This window comes from Melozone crissalis, unplaced genomic scaffold (assembly GCF_028551555.1).
Source record: "Melozone crissalis strain CALT ecotype California unplaced genomic scaffold, PUWL_Pcris_2 ptg000004l_1, whole genome shotgun sequence".
Lineage (NCBI taxonomy): Eukaryota > Metazoa > Chordata > Aves > Passeriformes > Passerellidae > Melozone > Melozone crissalis.
The window spans coordinates 40,066,109-40,084,949 of record NW_026535782.1 but is presented as its reverse complement, the minus strand read 5'-3'; the positions used below and the strand labels follow the sequence as shown (position 1 = coordinate 40,084,949).

Genomic DNA, 18,841 nt, shown 5'->3' with positions numbered 1-18,841 from the left:
GAGAGAGAAGAAGTCCCATTACAGGTATACAGAACTGGATTTCTAATGTGTAGAAGTAGGTCATAGTCCTTTTCACTGACATCTCTGCAAGAAGCTGTTCCCCATCTGGTTACTCCACTCTTCTCAGAAACACCTCATTCACTGCTCAAGACTGTGAAATCTTGCCACGTACCAATGCTCAATTCAAGCTGCCTTTCTTGTCCACTACTTTCTGACTAATTGCAGTATTGCTAATAGGTGCTGTTACTTCCTCTCTCAGGTGTGTGTCCAGGCATGGAAAGCCAGCACATTCCTTTTGCAACATGAGCCCTACATAGACTTTCTTGTCTCTTAGCCCACAGAAGACTTCTCAGCAGTTTCTCCCCTCTATAGCATTTGAGGGACTCAAGTTTTCTGCTCCTTCTCTAGTCTGTAATTTCTGTACCAAAAAGTCAGAAGCTGCTGTATCATTTTGGTGTGATCATGCACATTGGCATGTTTAGGCATCTGTAGCTGCCCTAGACCAGTGCAATTATAGATCTTCCTCATGTCATTATATGCTTCCTTCAGCAAAATTGTATCCAAAATATAATCAGACATTATTAATATAAATTATCTGTTCTGATTCACAAATCCTTTTTAATTTCCCTTAACTCCAGAGGTTAAAAATTACTTCTCTTTTTTAAATACCTTCCTTTCCCTGGAATTCTTGAAGTCTGCAGGAAAAAGACAAAGGAAGATGTTTTTGCTTTAGCTCTCTCTTACTGTGCTTAAATTGAGTTGTGCAAATGCAGCCTGATTTTGATGTGTTCAGAGTCCAAATAACTTTTATAGAATGGGTTTTATGACTAGGAGTACAAATGAGTTAACAAACGCAATGCTTTTAACCCATTTCTATGAATAGCTTAGTTTTAAGGAAGTTAAGCATCTGCAGGATGATTTGAACTGCTCTAATGAGTGGCGTATGTCTCCACACTTTTGATCAAGTTGCAATGGGCTTTTCACATTGTTTTTGACTATAATTATGCTTCATGCTGAGAGGCACACTAATAATGCCCAACATTCATTTGGGAAGATGCCATAACCACAGTGTCTACTGTGACCAGTAAATACTCATGTACATTTCTATTTGTTTTGCTTTCAGGGACCTTCAAGCCAACCTTTTTTGGTCTTGTGCCATATATTTAGAAAAGCTTCAAAGTTGAAATTCACATCAAAATTAGGGAACTGTGCTCAAGAGTTCTGTTTGTACAGTACCTTGTAACATCATAGACTGCTATAGACAATGACAATGTCCTTCTTATGCTTTTTTGTTTAAAACTTTGATCCTTTTTTTGTACTAGAGAAACTTTACAGAGTGGAGAATTGCAAAGGAGTAAAGCCTTTCCGACCAGACCTGACCTTGGAAACAGTGGGAGAAAGACAGGCAGAAGTAAGCTAATAATTAACAAAGCCATTTTCTGGGTGAAGAGTGGAAGTCCTGGCCAAACTGAAGCCTATGATCATGGGAAGGTGGAAGCTATGCCTTTTATTCCAAAGGCCCTAACTTGTGGGAAGAAATTGCATTCTATAGCTGTTAGCAGCAATGTGGAATACGAGTAATGGAAATTATTTCACTGGAAACAAATAGACATTTATGCTCTCACTCTTCTGACCTATTTTAGGTATCTTTGAGATGGCATGAATTACACCTCAAGTATACCTCTTTTCACTGGTGTAGTCCCTATGCCTTCTTGCGTGGATGAAAATGTCTGTATTGTAAATATTCACATATTCATCAATCAGCCCCATTCTTTTTGGCTGAATCACCAGTTTCTGAAAAATCCCAAACATGGGATATTGGAAATTACCACAGCATTTACCACCATGTCAGTAACTGTGTCTGACACCAGTCTGCAAGACTGGATCCATTCACTTGCCTTTCATTTGTGTATTGCAAATTCGAGTTAAGATCATGTCAGTAGTCATCACAGAGTTGAGATGCCTGCAATGAGTGTTCTAACCATAGGTTCAAGACAGTTAGTCACACAATTTAATATGTTGCTAGTCAAGAATAACCAGAAATTCCATAATGAACTAGTGCTGTTTAGCACTACTCTCTGTCAATATCCATTACTCAGGTAGACTTTTCCTTAAATTTTTGTTTGAAGGTATATACACTAGTGGAGAACTGCTGGGAGGAAGATCCAGAGAAAAGGCCTGACTTTAAGAAAATTGAGAGTACTCTGGCTAAAATATTCAGGTGAGTAGCAGGGGCTTTTTGTAAGATGCTCCAAACTCCTCCTCTATTAGAAAGCTCATATTTTAAAGTGTGTAAATTGATATGATTATGATTCAGTCAGTGAAAATCCTTAATGCCTTCATTTAGGTTCTCTTTTATTCTTTGGCAGAAAAGTAGGTGAGCATGTGCATATGTTATGTATGCATACATCTGTGTACAATTTCCTAGTTGAGTGAGGGTGAGATGGGCACCATACTTCAGATTGGTACATTATGAAAGTAGCAAGCTGGATAATTAGGGATTTTTACCAATCAAGTAATTCTGTCCTTGTCTCAAGTCAAGAGTTGGATAGTGACTCATGTAATTTAAGTTTTGGTAAATGAATGTACATAGATGTTTGAATGATGATTTGAAAGTTTGGATGGTCCCAAATTAAGCTGACTAGAAATGTTGAGTTGTAACACACAAGTATTAATTACAGGGCTTTGGTGGTACAGGGCTTTGTGGGGAAATAATAAGGCTGACAGCTGGATAAACCCAGTGGGGTTACACAGGCCTTCCACCTGGAGAATGTTGCATTGTTCCTGCAGAACATTGGTCTGAATTAATTATTTCAATGAACAAACTATGAGCTTTTAATCACTTCTCCTGGGATATTGCTTCCAGTTTTTAAGGCTCTCCCAATCAACAAACTCCAACAGCACCATTTTACATTTACATGGGCAGGACAGCTGTACTATGCATAGCAATGTATCAGCTGAATAAACTTTCTACAGCTGAATATAAAGGCCTCCTGGTTCAGCTCCTAAGCCTCCATCCTACAAAAGCAAAGAGGTTACCTCTTGTCACATGCAATATGGGTGGGTCTAAGATGATGAATCCCTGATACAAAATTTGTTTGAAGTAAGAGTGATTTTGAAGTCCTGTTGGATACAATACTAATCTGACTTTTCCAGTCAGCCTGGTCCCAATTACTTTCAGACTGCTTTGGTGAGTGCAGGCTGCCCAGACAAACATGGTTTTCAGTGGCTCATGTTACCACACTTCTGCTTCCAGGGGTTAGTAGGCTTGAGTCTGCAGGATTTTGTGAGTAAAATTAGCCCTGGGGCTGTTCATTGTTCCACTGTATTCTTTGGTCTTCTAAACAGACAGCCCCAAATTGTCTAAATTCTTCTGCTGCAGTCCCCATCTAAACATTATGTGCAGTTTTCTACCTTCTATTTTTAGCCTCCTCTCAGAATCTGAGCTTCCCAGTTACTTTTTATAAATGAATGTTCCTGGGTTACCTAAGGTAATCTGGAATAGACAATATTAGAGGGTTAGGTGATTGAAGGATGCTTTAAGAATTACCAGCTCCAACTGACAAGTGTGGATTATAGACTTTCAATTCATCTACATAAGGCCTCTAAGCAAGCAAAAGAATGACACACTTGAGGCACTTTGCACTCTAACTACAGGGAAGTCAAACACTGGAGAAGTTGTCTGCTGCTGCTTTTTGGCCTCCTTTTAACTGCTCTCAACAATGTCCATCTATCAGTCTTTCTTCTTGACTCCTGTGTAATTCTGTTATTTGCAGTAATTTCCATGGCCAGACCAATGAAAGCTACATGGATACCCTGATCCGGCGTCTACAGCTGTACTCCCGGAACTTGGAACACCTGGTGGAGGAAAGGACAGAGCTGTACAAAGCAGAGAGAGACAGAGCAGACAGGCTTAATTTCATGTTACTTCCAAGGTAACTGGCCAGGAGGATTTTTGCTGGCATTTTATTTACATACATACGATTATTGCAGAGTAGGGGATGGGATTAATGTTTGTGTTCTATTTTCTTCCCATCTAATCTAATCCTGAGAGAAAAGAAAGAAGAAGCAGCTGTCCCTGAGCTCTCCACTCTGTGGTAGAGTTTCATGCCAAGATGGTATTGGGACCCATTATCTTGCTCAACATTTCTTCATGCACAGGATCCCCCTTTCCAGCCCAAGCCTCTCTTTCACTGCCTTCCAGGGAACACAGATCTACAGTGACCCCACACCACAGAGCTCTGCTCTGCTGGTTAGAAGGAGTGTCTTCAGCTGAAGAGCACTGAGTGGAGTCCAGCTTCAGGCTGGGGTTTAGCAATGCAAGAGAGGGGCTGAGGTTGGCTGGGCCATACTGGGTTAGATGGATTCTTTGGAGTATGCTATAGGATAAGTATTATTGACATTCTAATACTGGCAATACCAGTAATTTTGGTATTGTGCACATTTGGAATAGTAAAACTATCCTGGTATGTCATTACTAGTTTAAAGGGTATTTCAGTAGTCAAGTTATTGATTTTATGACTCATCAGCAAAAAAAAAAAGTAAAAAAAAGTGTGTGTTGAGTACAGTTTTGGGGGAAATCAAGAACGATCTGGCTGTATAGATAGTTCACAAGGAATTCATGTCTCCTTCCACTCTTTGTTGTTCCTACCAGTCTGCTACCCTTTCATTGTAGATGGAACACAGCACTGTGCAAAACCTATAATTTTCTGGGTCTCTTTCAGTTCTTCTCTTCTTGTATCACCACTAGGAACAGATATTTCCCTGGATTTAGAATTGCAAGGAAAAGAAAGTCCCTCTTGAATAGACATTGACTGTCATGGTATTGAATTTTTCTTCCATAAATTACCAGACTAAGATACCTCTTCTGAAATCAGGATGAGTTGATGTAATTATTATAATGAAATTACTTCTGTCCTGGGAAAACAGAAAAATATGTCTGTTCTTACTTATTGTATGGGTAGAATGTAGTCTACACATCAGGAAGTTCAGAATTTCAGTTTTAAATTTGACTCAATATCCCTGTTTCTGACCTTAACCAAGAAGCTCAGTTGCCTGGGTCTCAGTTTCCTCATGACTGGATGTTGAAAGTCTGTAGTGCATTAATTACCATTAGTAAGTGCTTTGAGGTCCCTGGCTGAAAGGCATTATGGGCATCTAAAATGTGATTACAATGGCAGTTTTCAGCAAACTATTTAATGTTTCCTACACAGAAAGCAATACTGCAATTAGGTTGCATTAAAAAATACCTTTAATAGTAAACCCTAGTCATCTGTGTTCCTGCCTTCTCTTATTTCCACAGGCCAGTAGTAAAGTCTTTGAAGGAGACTGGTCTGGTAGAGCCAGAGCTGTTTGAAGAAGTCACCATCTACTTCAGTGACATTGTTGGCTTCACCACGCTCTGCAAATATAGCACCCCTATGGAGGTGGTAGATATGCTCAACGATATCTACAAGAACTTTGACCACATTCTTGACCATCATGATGTTTACAAGGTGATTAGCTCTGTACTTCTGCTAATTTACAACCAGTGGACACACAGATCAAATTGCATGATGTGGTAGATTTGGGAATCTGCCTTCTAAGCAAAGCAAAACAAAGAAAAACAGGTCATATTCAAATGATTACTTCATTTAAATATGCTTTCAGTGTGCCTACTTATACCAAATTTCCTACAGTAGGTGGTCAGACATTCATTAATTGGAATGCTGGATATAGTTATAAACACTTATATACCCAAATGATGTCAGCTACCTTAAACTAAAAAAATCCTGTTCTCAGGGGAAGACATGTTTAGTCATGATCAAGAGGATCTGATAAAATCTTTCTGCTTTTAAATAAAGATGTACTCTTCTATGTCTGGAAATAGTGAGTTCTGATTTTATTTCCACAGGTGGAGACCATTGGTGATGCTTACATGGTGGTGAGTGGTTTACCGAACAGGAACGGCAACCGGCACGCAGTGGACATCTCCATGATGGCTCTGGACATCCTCAGCTTCATGGGATCTTTTGAACTGAGACATCTGCCAGGGCTGCCTGTTTGGATTCGCATTGGAATTCACTCTGGTAAACAGTAATGCTACATCAACAGTGACAATGTTGTTGCCTGGTTTTGCACAGAATTAACACCCATACAAGATCTGGTAACACACCATACACAGTGCTGATACCACAGCACTCCTCATGAAGAATCAGGTTGAAAAAAATGTTCATAGAGGAACAGTAACAGAAGTAAATAAGTCACTGTTTTGCTCCTGCTGCAGTGAAATAGCCCATAGCCATTAATTGACAGCCTAAGTCAGTAGCTAGCATGAGCAACAGCCACTGTTCCTGGTGTGATTAAACCAGTTGTATCAAATAAGCCTTCACAGATTATTTCTCTCTGACTGAAGGGGAGATCAGTCATGGCCAGCTATGCTTATCTAGGCAAAAGATGAAAGCCTGTATTTTGTGCTTTTGGAGACAAAACTTTTTTTGAGTTTGTGTGGGACTTTAATGTTTTAATTTATCTATAAAAATACTTTTTGTCACAGGGGAACTCCAGATAGTGCAACAACTTTGGGAAATTCCTCAACCACTTCAACACTAACTGCCAGGGGAGGAACACATCAGAGAAAGTGACTGAGGCACTGGGAAGCCTCTTGAGGCACTACTATTCACCCTTGCAAAATGAAGCTCATTCTGTTTTTCTCTTGCTTCCAAACATGACAGTTAATAAATGTACTTCTTTTTTTCTGCACAGAAATTCTGCTTAAATACAATTAACACTGTGCAGCTGTGTCCTTTTTTATTATATTATTATATTATGCAAGAATAACAGAGCTAGGCTTGGTTTGTAGTGGGAGACCACAAGATACTGTGGGAAATGAGGTAGAAAATATTGCCATTGGTGAGGAATGCAGCGTTCCCCCAGGCGTTGCAGTGCTTTGCAGCAATGAGACACCTGCCGAATAAATCAAGTCTCTTGATTCACCCTTTTTACCTCTCTGCATCCCATTTGCAGGTCCGTGTGCGGCTGGTGTGGTTGGAATAAAAATGCCTCGTTACTGTTTGTTTGGAGATACAGTAAACACAGCTTCGCGGATGGAATCCACAGGCTTGCGTAAGGAGTTAATTTTAGCTATCAGTGTAACAGGACCAAAGGCTATTGGTTATTTGTGACTGAAGTGTCTGTTTCCAGATGAGAACAATATATTATCAGCTTGCAGAAGTTTTAAGGACAAAGAAGCCATATTTGTTTTGATTATCAATTATTTAATTGTCCAGTGTGGCAGTGGGCACTTCACTGGGCACTGAAGAGTTGTTCCCTGTTCATGCTTCAGTGCTGGTAACAGGGAGTTTGTAGGCTGGTTCACTGCCTGAGTTCCTTTGGAAGATATGATACTTATGTGTCTGGAATTTCATTTTACTCTATGAACCATAGATTTTAGTTTGACCTAGAATTGTATTACAGCTTTGTTGTGTAAATATATTGACTCTGTATTTTAAGTTGAAGCAATTATGTCATCAACTTCTCCATTAGGGAACTGTGGCAAGAGCCAGTTTTTCCTCCTTCTGCCTAGTGTCTTCCCATAAGCATTCCCTATATAGGTCACTCACAATTACTCTTTTCCCTTTTGACATCTAACTACTACAGATACCATTGTCACCTGTATTTCAGATCAAGGGCTGTACCAGCTATTCCTGCCTGGATATGCTCTGTAGTGCAGTCAGAGTTTTCATTCAGCAGTGTAATTACTACTCATTTAATTTGGCTCTCAGAATTTATGATGATAACAATTGAAGGAGCTTCTGTTACAGCACCAGTTTTCACATATGCTTAATATATGTGAGATGTTTCCAGGCTGAGCTTTCATTGTCTCTTTATTTTTTTAGCGTTAAGGATTCATGTAAGTGGTTCCACAATTAACATCCTGAAAAGAACAGACTGCCAATTCCAGTACGAAGAGAGAGGAGAAACGTATTTGAAGGTAACCTTTACCATGTGCAATCATGAACACAGAGAAGAGGAATTTGAAAAAGCATTGTATAGCTGAGAGTACCCCAGAACTCAATTAACAGCTGGGGAACAAGGATTACTAATCAAAGTAGGTATTACAGTCTCTAGTGGTTGAAGACACTTCTATAAAGACAATTCAGGCAATGAAAAGCTCCCTAATTCATAAATTAAAGCAACATAAAGATGTTGAGAATAAATGAAACATACCATGTGGAACAGAAGATTGTAGAATGAAGTCATCTGCTGAAAGGGAAGCTGAATATAGTGTTAATTTGTTCATGCTCTAATATCTACCAATCCATTTATTTCAATCTATTCTACTTGTCTGTCCTTGGGAATTGATGGCAGGCAGCACAGCTCACCTCTCCCACAGTTTGTGTCTCAGGTCATGGAACAAGGAAGTGAGAGTGCAGCCGCATCTGCCCCATTCTTCTTCTCACATCTAATTTGTAATCCTTTGCTGTCAGCATCAGTTACTGAAAATAAGCAAAGGCAAACATGGCAGTGTGCAAGAGAGCATTATTTAAGTAAATTAACTACAGGAAATTGCATTCTAATCCCAAAATTGTGCTTTCTCTTCTTTAGGGCAGAGGAACAGAAATTACCTACTGGTTGACGGGTACTGAGGACAAGAAATACAATCTCCCAACACCTCCTTCTGTGTAAGACGGTTTTTTTATGTGAAAAGGGAGGAGAAATTCCCATTCTTTGCACTTTAGCCTTTATTGTTCCTCCTTGGCACTTGTGGATTTTTTATATAATTGAATTTGCCTCCAGTTGTAAGAGGCTTGATAGTATATATGCATAAAAACATGTAAATATTCATTACATGGGACTGTGTGTGTGCTGAAGGTTGTCTATATAAACCTTTAGCAGGTTCTTTGCCTTGGAAATGTTCTAAGAATTACAGGACAAGTTGCTGATGTGATAAAAGCAAGAGATGGACAGGAAAATTAAAAAAATAAAATTTCCACAAGTTTAGTCCTAGTGGCACCTGTGTGTCACGCTACAGGAAGAGGATAACCACAACTGAGTGTGCAGCTCTCTTGTGCCTGTGAACTCTTATGGAGGAATTTGTAAGAGGAATGAAACTTGCAGGATTTCAAGTACTATTCTGCTACAAGAGGTGGACAAAGTTACTGTAATACTGCACAGGGATAAAGCCTTTAAAAATTAAACAAGAGATTACTTTCTAACATTTAGAGAAGTTATCAGTAAAAAAAAAATGAAGTTGATATTTTGGAGCTGAGCCATCATTTTGCATTAGAATTGAATAAAATGTAGCAATAGTGGAAGTGATGTTTTTGAGCAACTGTGCAAAATTGAAGTCAGGAAAACTTGTTGCATTTTCTTAGGGTATATTTTGCATATAAGTACCTCTTTATTTCCTGCAAACTCACTAAATGTGGAAGTTCCTCATTTTCTGCTCTTAACACCTGGGTACAGTTGCTAGTAAGTAGGAATTCGTTGCCATCCGCTTTGAAATGACAATGTTTCCTTACAAATTGAAGTAATGATATTGCAAATTGGTGTTTGCCAGATACATGGGGATCCCTTGTCCTGAAATGCATAAGTAAATGTTACAGCTTGCTCCTACTGTAAGTTTTGAGTCTCACAGTGTGTCCTTTGCACAAATAAATTTCTCAGTCCATTTATTCCCTAAGAGAAAAGAGGAGATTAAGTGGAATATGAGGGTTTTCTCAGGGTATTTGCAAAACAGAAATAATCAAATTTTTAATCTGCTACAGAATCTCATGAGCTTTGTTGTTTTTTAAAATGGAAAGTACAAGAGTCTGGGCTGAGCAGGAAATACTGTCAAGACTACCTCATGATACATCTCTTTTGTAAATTCAGAACTGCTTTGTTAAAATTAATATGATCTGTTGAGACTATCAGAATTATTGAATTGGCAATCTTCTGCAATTCAACAATTTAAAGTACCTCTCGAGCTGTATCACATGATGCTTTTGTTTTCACTTCTTCATATATGATTGCCCCTTAAAAATTGTCATATGTGGGGTACTCCAGCAAAAGCCAAATACACTGAAGAAGTTTCTGAAACAATGGCAACTCTATTACTGAAGGCCACCTGAAGTTGAATAGTTAAAGTCCTGGTGCCATAAAGTAATGATATCGAAAGCTACAAACTATTTTGATTAGGATTGAATTGGTGTCTTCCTTTTTGTGCAAGTGATCATGACTTTTTAAGGTCAATAATGACACAGCTACAGACCTCTTGTGCAAAGACACTGATCCATACTATCTGGAAAACTCACATGAAAATCCTTCTTCTGTTCCTAAATTCAGAAGCCGAATTTGTCCTGTCCCCAATTTTTATCAGTAGTGTGTGAATAACATTAAGATCAACGTGGGAATAGAAATGTTTAAAAATCTCTGGGGACCTGAGGATCACCAAAAACATGTGAATCACTGAATTTTTTCCCCATCCTGTTGATTTCAGGGAGAATCAGCAGCGGTTACATGATGACTTAGCAGAGATGATAACCAACAGTCTTCAGAAAAGGGAAAATGAAGGATCCAAGGCACAGGAGCTTTCGCGTGTAGGTAGCCACCGATCAGGTACCCTGGAATACCTGCAACTGGTCAGCACAGAGAATTTTACCACTTATATTTAAAACTGGATATCTAGCATGACTCAAAAAACTGCAGCAACTCTCTGGACAACATGTGGAGGCTGGAGGCTTGTAGACACAATTAGAGGAAAAAGAAAACACCTTTTCAAGAGTCCTTTTTACCATCCAACCTGCTATCAGTAAATCAAACTGCTCCTCACTGTAACATTGAAATTGTTGGATGACTTTGTTAGGACACATGCAGCATGATTTGAGGTAAATGAAAATATTTGCACTTGAGTCTGGAAAATAGTGGGGGTTTTTGTTTTAGTTAGGTTTTTTTTAAATTGTGATAGTCTGTTCAATAATCCACTCCTGAAAATATTCACAGGAAAATCGTAATTTGCCATGACCTTTAGATGTTGTATTTAATTTGTAATTTTTATGTGAAGAAAGATTTGGTGTAATATATTTGAAAATATAATTAAATATATCATATGTATAATGTGAATATGTTGCTCTTTTGCTTCTTCTGCTATTTTCCTCTGTGTTTCACATGTTTTCTTGAATCAAGCTGACTTTGTTCAAGAGACAACACTTCTATTATTTACATTGGGAGATTATTCCAGAAGTATGGTTTGTAAAGTTTAGCTGAATCTCCTGGGCCTGAAAAATGAAACTAATTCATGCAAAACAAGACACTTTCATATCTTTTCACTACTTCTGCTTCTGCCCCCAAACCAGAAGTGAAACAGAAATTAAGGAAATAAAATTATCTGGATTTCTTAACCTCAGACCTTTGCAATTCAACTTTTTTTTACTGTAAAGCAAATTTTACTCAGATGACTCATTCTTCAACTGACACCATGGTACTGGTATTAATAAACAGCTTTAACAAGCAACAAAAGCACAGGGGTCACATGTAAAAGAAAATCAGCATTCACATGAAGAAATAACATCTAGTGAGTGAAGAATATCTGCTTTTGCAAGGGCCTTTTGTGCATTATTGGCTTTCAAAGCAGAACTACTTTCAGCATTGTCAAATATTGGTCAGTATTCAGCAATAAAACTGGTGCAAAATCATTATTTTATAGTTTTGAACAGCATTTTTGCTCAACTAAACAACATAAAAAGAATTAAAAGAGAGCAATCCAGTTGCCTCTGTTTCTTCTTTCTAAGAGAAGCTGGCTTTGTAAGAATTCACACACACACGTTAAAAGAACAATGTAGATGTAAATAGATCTGAAGTGCAAAGATTACTGGAAAAATTCAATAATGAGGTTCTGCAGGGCTTATACGCTATCTAACAGATGTATATTCCTACACTCAGGAACATGATACAGACAAATAACAGAAAGTGTGTACCCAACAGTCACAGCTTTCACATGATATATAATCAATCTGAAACTCAAACTGGCATTAATGCCATACCATCCTCAATGTCCTAATGGAAACATTAATTGGGGTGAGGATAGAAAAAAAATCCCAAAAACCCTGATGAGCTAAAACTGGTATGTATTGAAAAGAGTATGAGTACAATAAAAATATAAAGTCTGCTATTTCCTACCTCGTGGCGCCAATCCACAAGCTTTGTCTCTGTGTTTTTGGGTGGGACTGCTGAGCTACTGGGCACTGCTGGGCTATTCTGGTTGCTGTGGCTGGAAAACTCAGCAAGTGGAGCTGTATTGTAGTGACAAGTGCTGGACTCGTCAAGCCTGAAGATGACCACTATGATTACCCCAAGCAGAGCCGTTCTGATCTTTGAAGTGATACAAGTGACCTACTTCCTCTTTTTAAAGAAGAGTTTTATGGGTTCCTTGACACCCCTGAGATACAAATTATTTTAGAGCATGTCTGCTGACAATGATTGGGAAAATTACTTTTAAAAAAGTGCTTAGTTTTCAGCAGCCCTTCTCTTTCCAGTGTTCTTCAGATAGTACATTTTGTATCATTTTGTGAAGAGAAATAGTTACCTTAGCAATGAGTTGATGGAATTCTGGTAGATTTCTTTTTCACATGATTCTGTCCCTGCACATATCTGTTACCTACACACCACAATAAAATCAACATTGACTACTCTTTTAAAAAATCCTGGTTTCTGGTTTGAATGTCTGTTTTTTCCTTCTCTCTAAGTGAAAAGTAACCCAGAACAAAGCGGTGCTAGGTATGGAAGCATCCCTGCAGCCTGGTGACACAGTGCTCTTACCCAGGGCTTGGGGCCAAGGCTTACTACTTGGCCTGAACTGGTTGGCATGTGATCGTGTTATATGGGGCTATTACAGGCACCGGTATCAAATTCAAACTGTCTTAAACAATTACTGAAACACAAAGTCCAAATAATGACCCTTTTTCAGATAATGGCAGAATATCCAACACTGGGTGAGACAAAAACGCAGTGCCTCAAAATGGTCTGAATCACGGGTGCAAAGGAAAATCCCAAGGAAAGTTGTCTCTATCTGTAAACCTTAGGAAAAGTTCTGTCCCTCATTTCTTCTGCTGGGACACACACAGCAGTTACTGTTCTAACAGGGCTGAAAGCTGCCCTTCGCTATCGTTTCTCACGCTGTGATGCAAAACGCATATTTTGATAAGCATCGCGCAACTCCTCTTGCGTCTTTCCACAGCCGTTTTTGGTAAGCTTTCGCCCCTTCAAGGTTAATCACCCTCGGGAAGTCCAGGGGCGCCACAAGCACCTGCCTGGGGACCCGCCTTCACTACCCTGCGACGCCGGACCTCGGCCAGGGGTGATTCCTACACCTCAGCCAGGCCCTGGGGTCTCCAAACCCGTATCGGAGCAGGAAAGATTCCGCCGCTCCCGGGGCACATCCCGGCGGCCGGCGCGGGGAACAACCGTCCCCGGCAGGGCCACCTCCAGCACGGGCCGCCGCGGCCGGGGCGGGCGCCGGAGGAGGCGGGGGCAGCGGCGAGACCTGCCCTGAGCGAGGGAACTTCTTAAAGTCCCGCCGCCTCCCGGCGCTCGGAGGAGTCACGGGGGAGCGGCGGCATGGCCCGGGCGGGCGGCAGCGTGTGCCGCTGCTGCTGGGCGCTCGTCCTCCTGTGGGCGGCGGCGGGCGGCCGCGCAGGTGAGGCGAGCGGGGGCGCGGGGGGTGGCCGGCCAGAGCCCCCTCGCCGTGGTGGGGGGGACGGCAGGAGTCACAGGGGCTGCCCCGCGAGTGTTGCCAGGCGGTCGGGAGGGGTAGCCCGGCCCGGGCTCGGCTGCGGCAGAGGCTGCAGCTCTCCCGGGGTACCGCCGGGCTCCGCGCCCCGTCCGTGGCAGCCGCGCCTCCGCCCCGTGCTGCCTGGGACGCGGGTGCGAGGCCGCTGGGCCCCGCTCCCCGCGGCGGGACCCCGCAGGCCGGGCTGGCTCCGCTCCCTCAGCGGCTGCTCCGCGAGCACCTCGTGCCCGGCGGCCGGGCCGGCGCGGCCGTGCTGCCTCGTGGGCGTTCGGTGCCGGCGCTTTCTAAACATCCTCCCGGTTCCCAGAAAGGACGCGGGGATTTAAACTGAGGATGCAACAGGTGGGAAATTGCCTTGAGCTCCCAGCCGAGCTGGTTTTCAATGTCATATGCCGGCACGGGAATCGTTCGGGATGAAGACTTCGTTGTGGTGCTGTGGCCTGCAGCGTGCTGCAACTTGTGACTAACAGAGTTTTGGTGCTGCCTTGTGGGGTATGGGTCATGGTCTGTGCTTCAGCGCTCATACGGAATCCCAGAATGGTTTGAGTTGCAAGGGACTTTAGGATTATCTTGTTCCAGCCACGCTGCCTCGGGCAGGGACAGAGTATCTCACTCTTGTGCTGCTTTCAATAAATTCTGAAGGTTTTAAAGGCTGGATTCGGTGCTTATCTTCCAGGAATTTCCCAGTTAATGTATGAAGTGCCACAAACCAAGGAGAAATTAACATAACAGTTGTCTCAACGTGTGCAAAATGTTACAAGCATATCATTTTGTGGGCAGTCCTATCTCATCTTGCAGACATACTTTCAAAACTTTCCCTGGATCGGCAAAAATTTCAGTTAGGAAAGGAAGGGTCAGCTGTAAATTATGTAGAGGAAATGAAAGGAAGTTTAGGCTATGGAGTAGTTTCACCTAATGCCCAACTGATTTCTAGCATCATAATTGAGTTACTAGGAAAGCTACAAAGGAGCAAATAGAAATGCCTTTAGGCTATTTAATAGAGCAAATGGCTTTCAACATTACGAATTGTCTAGATTCCGTTCTTTGGGTTTTTTAAAATTGGTTCATTGTTCTTTAGCACTTTGAATGCCTCAAAGATTATTTGAGTAATACATATTTGAGTAATACTCATACACTTTGGAAAATGTTTCTGGAGAATGTTCTTTAATATGACTTAAATTGAGGTGCTCTGACATTAGTGAAGCTACTTGTTGAATGGCTGGTTTTGTTTCCTCTGGGTGACCTATACTAGGTACCTATAACTGTTTTGGCAAATTTACTGAGCTTTACTAGTAAGTATCCTTGTGAACATGAAAACCATACAAGACTGAAACTCTTAATTGAGAGGTCACATTTGAATATTACTTTTCACTGATGTAAGCACAAATCAGGGCATTAGGATTCAAAGGACAGGCCTGTTGGAAGCAAATTAAAAAAATTACATAGACCCAAAATGCATGAGGAAATAGGATTAATTAAGGCCAGTAGAATAGAAAACACAAATAGCTTATATTCAGGCAGATCAAGAAAGCATTTACTCCTTTATTTGAAAATTACTGGACTTTGTTAATTTCTTGTGTGGCTTAAGCTAATCTCTAAAGAAGCCCTGAAATAGTCTTGTTTTGTAATAGATTCCAATCATAATCATATATTGAAATCTCCCTTGTTCTTTAGAGTTATTCAGTCTTTCAAAAATAGTTTAAATGCTGCTTCTAAATAACCCATGGATAGGCGGGGTCAGAGGAGTGTCACAAAGATGGTCAGAGGGATGGAGCGCCTCTCCTGCAAAGGCAGACTGGGGGAACTGGGGTTGTTCATCCTGGAGAGACCTCACTGCAACCTTCCAGTACCCAGAAGGGAATTATAAAAAGGAAGAAATGGACTTTTTGTACGAGCAGGTAGTGACAGAACAAGGGGTAGAGGTTTTAGACTGAAGGAGGGCAGATTGAGATTAGATGCAGGAAGAAATTCTTTACTGTGAGGGTGCTGAAGCACTGGCACAGGCTGCCCAAGTAAGTTGTGGATGCCCCATCCCTGGAAATGTTCAAGGGCAGGTTGGATGGGGCCCTGAGCAACCTGGACTAGTGAAAGGTGATGAGGCCTATGGCAGGGAGGTTGGAACTAAGTGATTTTTAAGGTCACTTCCAAACTTTAACATTCTATGATTCTATAAAATTTTTAATGGAAAAATAGGTCAAGGTCTTTCAAATTAAAACATTGAACAGAAATGCCCTTATTATGGTTGACCTTAAATATTTAAATGCTATACTGTGATAATAGAATCTTTACTACTGAACATTAGTTGTAGGAGAGAGTATACTGAAATCAAATGTGCAATTTTGTTCTAAAGTTTTTTGTATTTTGAAGTGATGCAAAACTAGTTTTTGGTGAAACAGGAGAGTGCTATCTTCCCTATTTATTGGAAAGTTTATGGGCAGAATCTGTGAAGAACACCTCTACAAAAAAATAGCTTCACATTTGGAAAGCCACAGATAAAAATTAGTAGTTAACTACTGGTTTCCTTAACTACTAAATTTTCATATTAGTAGGAGATGCTGACAATTGTTAATTTAGCTTGTTACATGTGAACTAACCAGTGTTCCATTGCTTGTGAGCTGGCTTGCTTGGCAGACTAAGGAAAAATACGAATATTATTTCTCACCCCCTGACCTTGTAGTTCTTTCATCCAGCAAGGAAAAGAGCTCTACTCATTTCTCTAAGTATAAAGTCCAGTAACCTAACTTGATATATGTATGTTTTAAAAGCAACTTATAGCTGGAAAAGCCTAAGGAAAAGCAACTATTGCATATTGCCAAATAAATCTTACTGGTGTTCTTAATGCATGCCAGGTATTACTTTTTGGGTCTAATTTATTAAATAAATATTACTAGTAGTGTGCTTGTTAGATTGTCTTGGGCCATCTCCATACTGCTTTTCTTTCATTTTTCACCTTCTCTGTCAATTCTTTTATTGCAGATTGCTGCTATTCCTTCATGTCTTCTTCAGCATCTGCTTTCCTTGTGTTTCATCTCATGTCAGTCCTCTATCTTAGTATTTCCTTTAATTGCTTGTTTCATATTGTAATGCACATGTATGTATTTCTACTCTCCAGCTGCCACCAAGTAAAAGACAATATACAGTTTTAACATAACTTTTGAAATGCCTGTACTGAGCCCAAAAGGCAGAGAACAGATTTGGTGTTTCAGCTTAAAACCCAAAGGGACCGCTACCACCTCCAATTTTCCTGGCTGAATACCCTTTCCCCATTATTTAGGGAATAATTTTGACAGAAAGCAGATATTTCTCACTTGCTGTAGAAATTCCAGCACTCTCCCAGCTGTAGTCTCTGTTTCTGGATCTGTATTTGGGAGAAGGGTTGATGTATCTTTAAAAGGAGGCAGCTTGAAGGAAGGCTCCTCCCAGTCCCCTTTTCCTGCAGAAAGGAGAAGAAACACTTTTTTCCAGGCTTATTCTGTCGTTGCACTTCTGCATATCTCTCTCCCACCCCAGCGGTGGTTGTGGTGAACCTCTGTAGTGCTGAAGCTGTGCAGTTCTCCTGGCTGGCTTTTGGAGGGGAAGGATGATGCCACTGGCCCACCCCATCCCCCAGGATTTTGACTTGTTCATTGCAGTAGATAGTGTGTGCTTTGGTGTGTTATTGAGGTTATTCTAAGCAACACTGTTGTGCAATAGTTAGAGATTATCAGTCTCTGATTTGTCAGAGTTCTAGCAGGCTGAACACTTGGAGGTCTTAACTTTGATGATGAAAAGATGAGTTGTGGGCTCATGGAGACATTGCAATTGCTTTCTATGCAAAAATTGACCAATATGACTGCTGGGATAAGAGATGCTAGGGCTCCTGTCTCACCCTCCAAAAACAAATGTAATATTCAAATTAAAATATAAATGTTATTCAATAGGAAGGCTCCTGTTTTCTTCAGAACTCAAACAGAATTGTTTGAAAATGTGCACATATTTCTTGTATATCTGTATTCCGTATTGTACTTCTGGATGGTTTTCTTGGCAAAGGCAGTCCTGCTTGTTTAGATGAATACAGAATAAAATTGGACCAGATTAGGTGGTACTAAATGCTTTGATTATATTGTAGTGTAGACAGGTTTATAAGCTTGTAGTTTTAACTCCAGCTGCAAGGTGAAATGAGATGATGAGTCAATCAAAAGAAAAAGCCGTAATGGGAAATAGTGGTTTGCAGCACTGTTGTGAAACTGTAACAGCTACCTTGATGCTATTCCTTTAAAGGCCTCTCAGGGTTTGTTGCAAGTTCTCCTGTGATTTGATGCTTCTCCTTTTCTCCCACCCACTTTGAGCTCTGGTTTTCTTCAGATTAAATTTGTCATGTAGGGAAGCTGGGCCAGGGCAGACTCCAGGGGTAATTCAAAAGTTTGTTTGGACTTTTGAAAATAGCTCTGCACGTTCATGCTCTGGCAGAACATAAAACAATGGAACCCAGCCCACTGTGCAAGTACCTGTGTCAGATGAGTCTGTCTGGCTTTGGCATCAGCTTTCTTTTCCAAAGGAAAGCAACAGCTCTTTTGATTTAGGCAGGCACAGCTTCTCTATAGGTCTAATAGGTATTCTGACATCACTATTTAGTTTGCAGGCACTAATAGCAATACCCAGCTGCCCTCATCCCTGTTGAATGCCAGCCACCTCTCCACAGCCACCTGAAGAGATGGAAAGATAGTCATGGTTTGCCTTAGTTTATTTCTCTTTTTATCTGTTCCTCAACATCTTTGTTTACTGTGCAAGTAGTCTCTCCTCTGCCCTGCAGTGGGCTTCTTGGTTGGAATCAGCCCTCCCATTTACTGCTGGACAGGCAAGTTGTGTTCTGCTCTGACCCCTTGCATCATCCCCTCGCAGAACTTCCTTTGCCCTGACTTTTTTGTTATATAGGCTTTAGCTTTGTAAGGTGGTCTTTGGCTTTCATCAGTGATGACCCTTATCAGCCTGCTCTTCAGTTCACAGATTTTTCAGTCTGAGTGATTCCCATGTTTGCTTTTAATCTAAAGTAGGAATTACTGCTTCTACTACTAGAAGATAGTTAAGGAGACAACAGAAGACTAAGCTCAT

At 40.8% G+C, this 18,841-nt stretch overlaps 2 protein-coding genes across 3 annotated transcripts in view; both read left to right on the top strand.

Moving 5' to 3' along the window:
- The window catches only part of GUCY2C (guanylate cyclase 2C), a 43,349-nt gene extending 32,712 nt beyond the window's left edge, over positions 1 to 10,637 (top strand). For both annotated transcript variants that reach the window (XM_054277534.1, XM_054277523.1), the window contains exons 19-27: positions 1,323 to 1,411; positions 2,130 to 2,221; positions 3,777 to 3,935; positions 5,303 to 5,495; positions 5,894 to 6,068; positions 7,006 to 7,104; positions 7,878 to 7,972; positions 8,587 to 8,663; positions 10,463 to 10,637. In XM_054277534.1, coding sequence (XP_054133509.1) covers positions 1,323 to 1,411; positions 2,130 to 2,221; positions 3,777 to 3,935; positions 5,303 to 5,495; positions 5,894 to 6,068; positions 7,006 to 7,104; positions 7,878 to 7,972; positions 8,587 to 8,663; positions 10,463 to 10,637 — 1,154 coding nt within the window. The remainder of the gene's footprint in view (positions 1 to 1,322; positions 1,412 to 2,129; positions 2,222 to 3,776; positions 3,936 to 5,302; positions 5,496 to 5,893; positions 6,069 to 7,005; positions 7,105 to 7,877; positions 7,973 to 8,586; positions 8,664 to 10,462) is intronic.
- A 2,941-nt stretch (positions 10,638 to 13,578) lies between these two features.
- PLBD1 (phospholipase B domain containing 1) overlaps positions 13,579 to 18,841 on the top strand; it is a 38,123-nt gene continuing 32,860 nt past the window's right edge. Inside the window, exon 1 of the mRNA XM_054278652.1 lies at positions 13,579 to 13,657. Within this exon, the coding sequence (XP_054134627.1) occupies positions 13,579 to 13,657 (79 nt within the window). The remainder of the gene's footprint in view (positions 13,658 to 18,841) is intronic.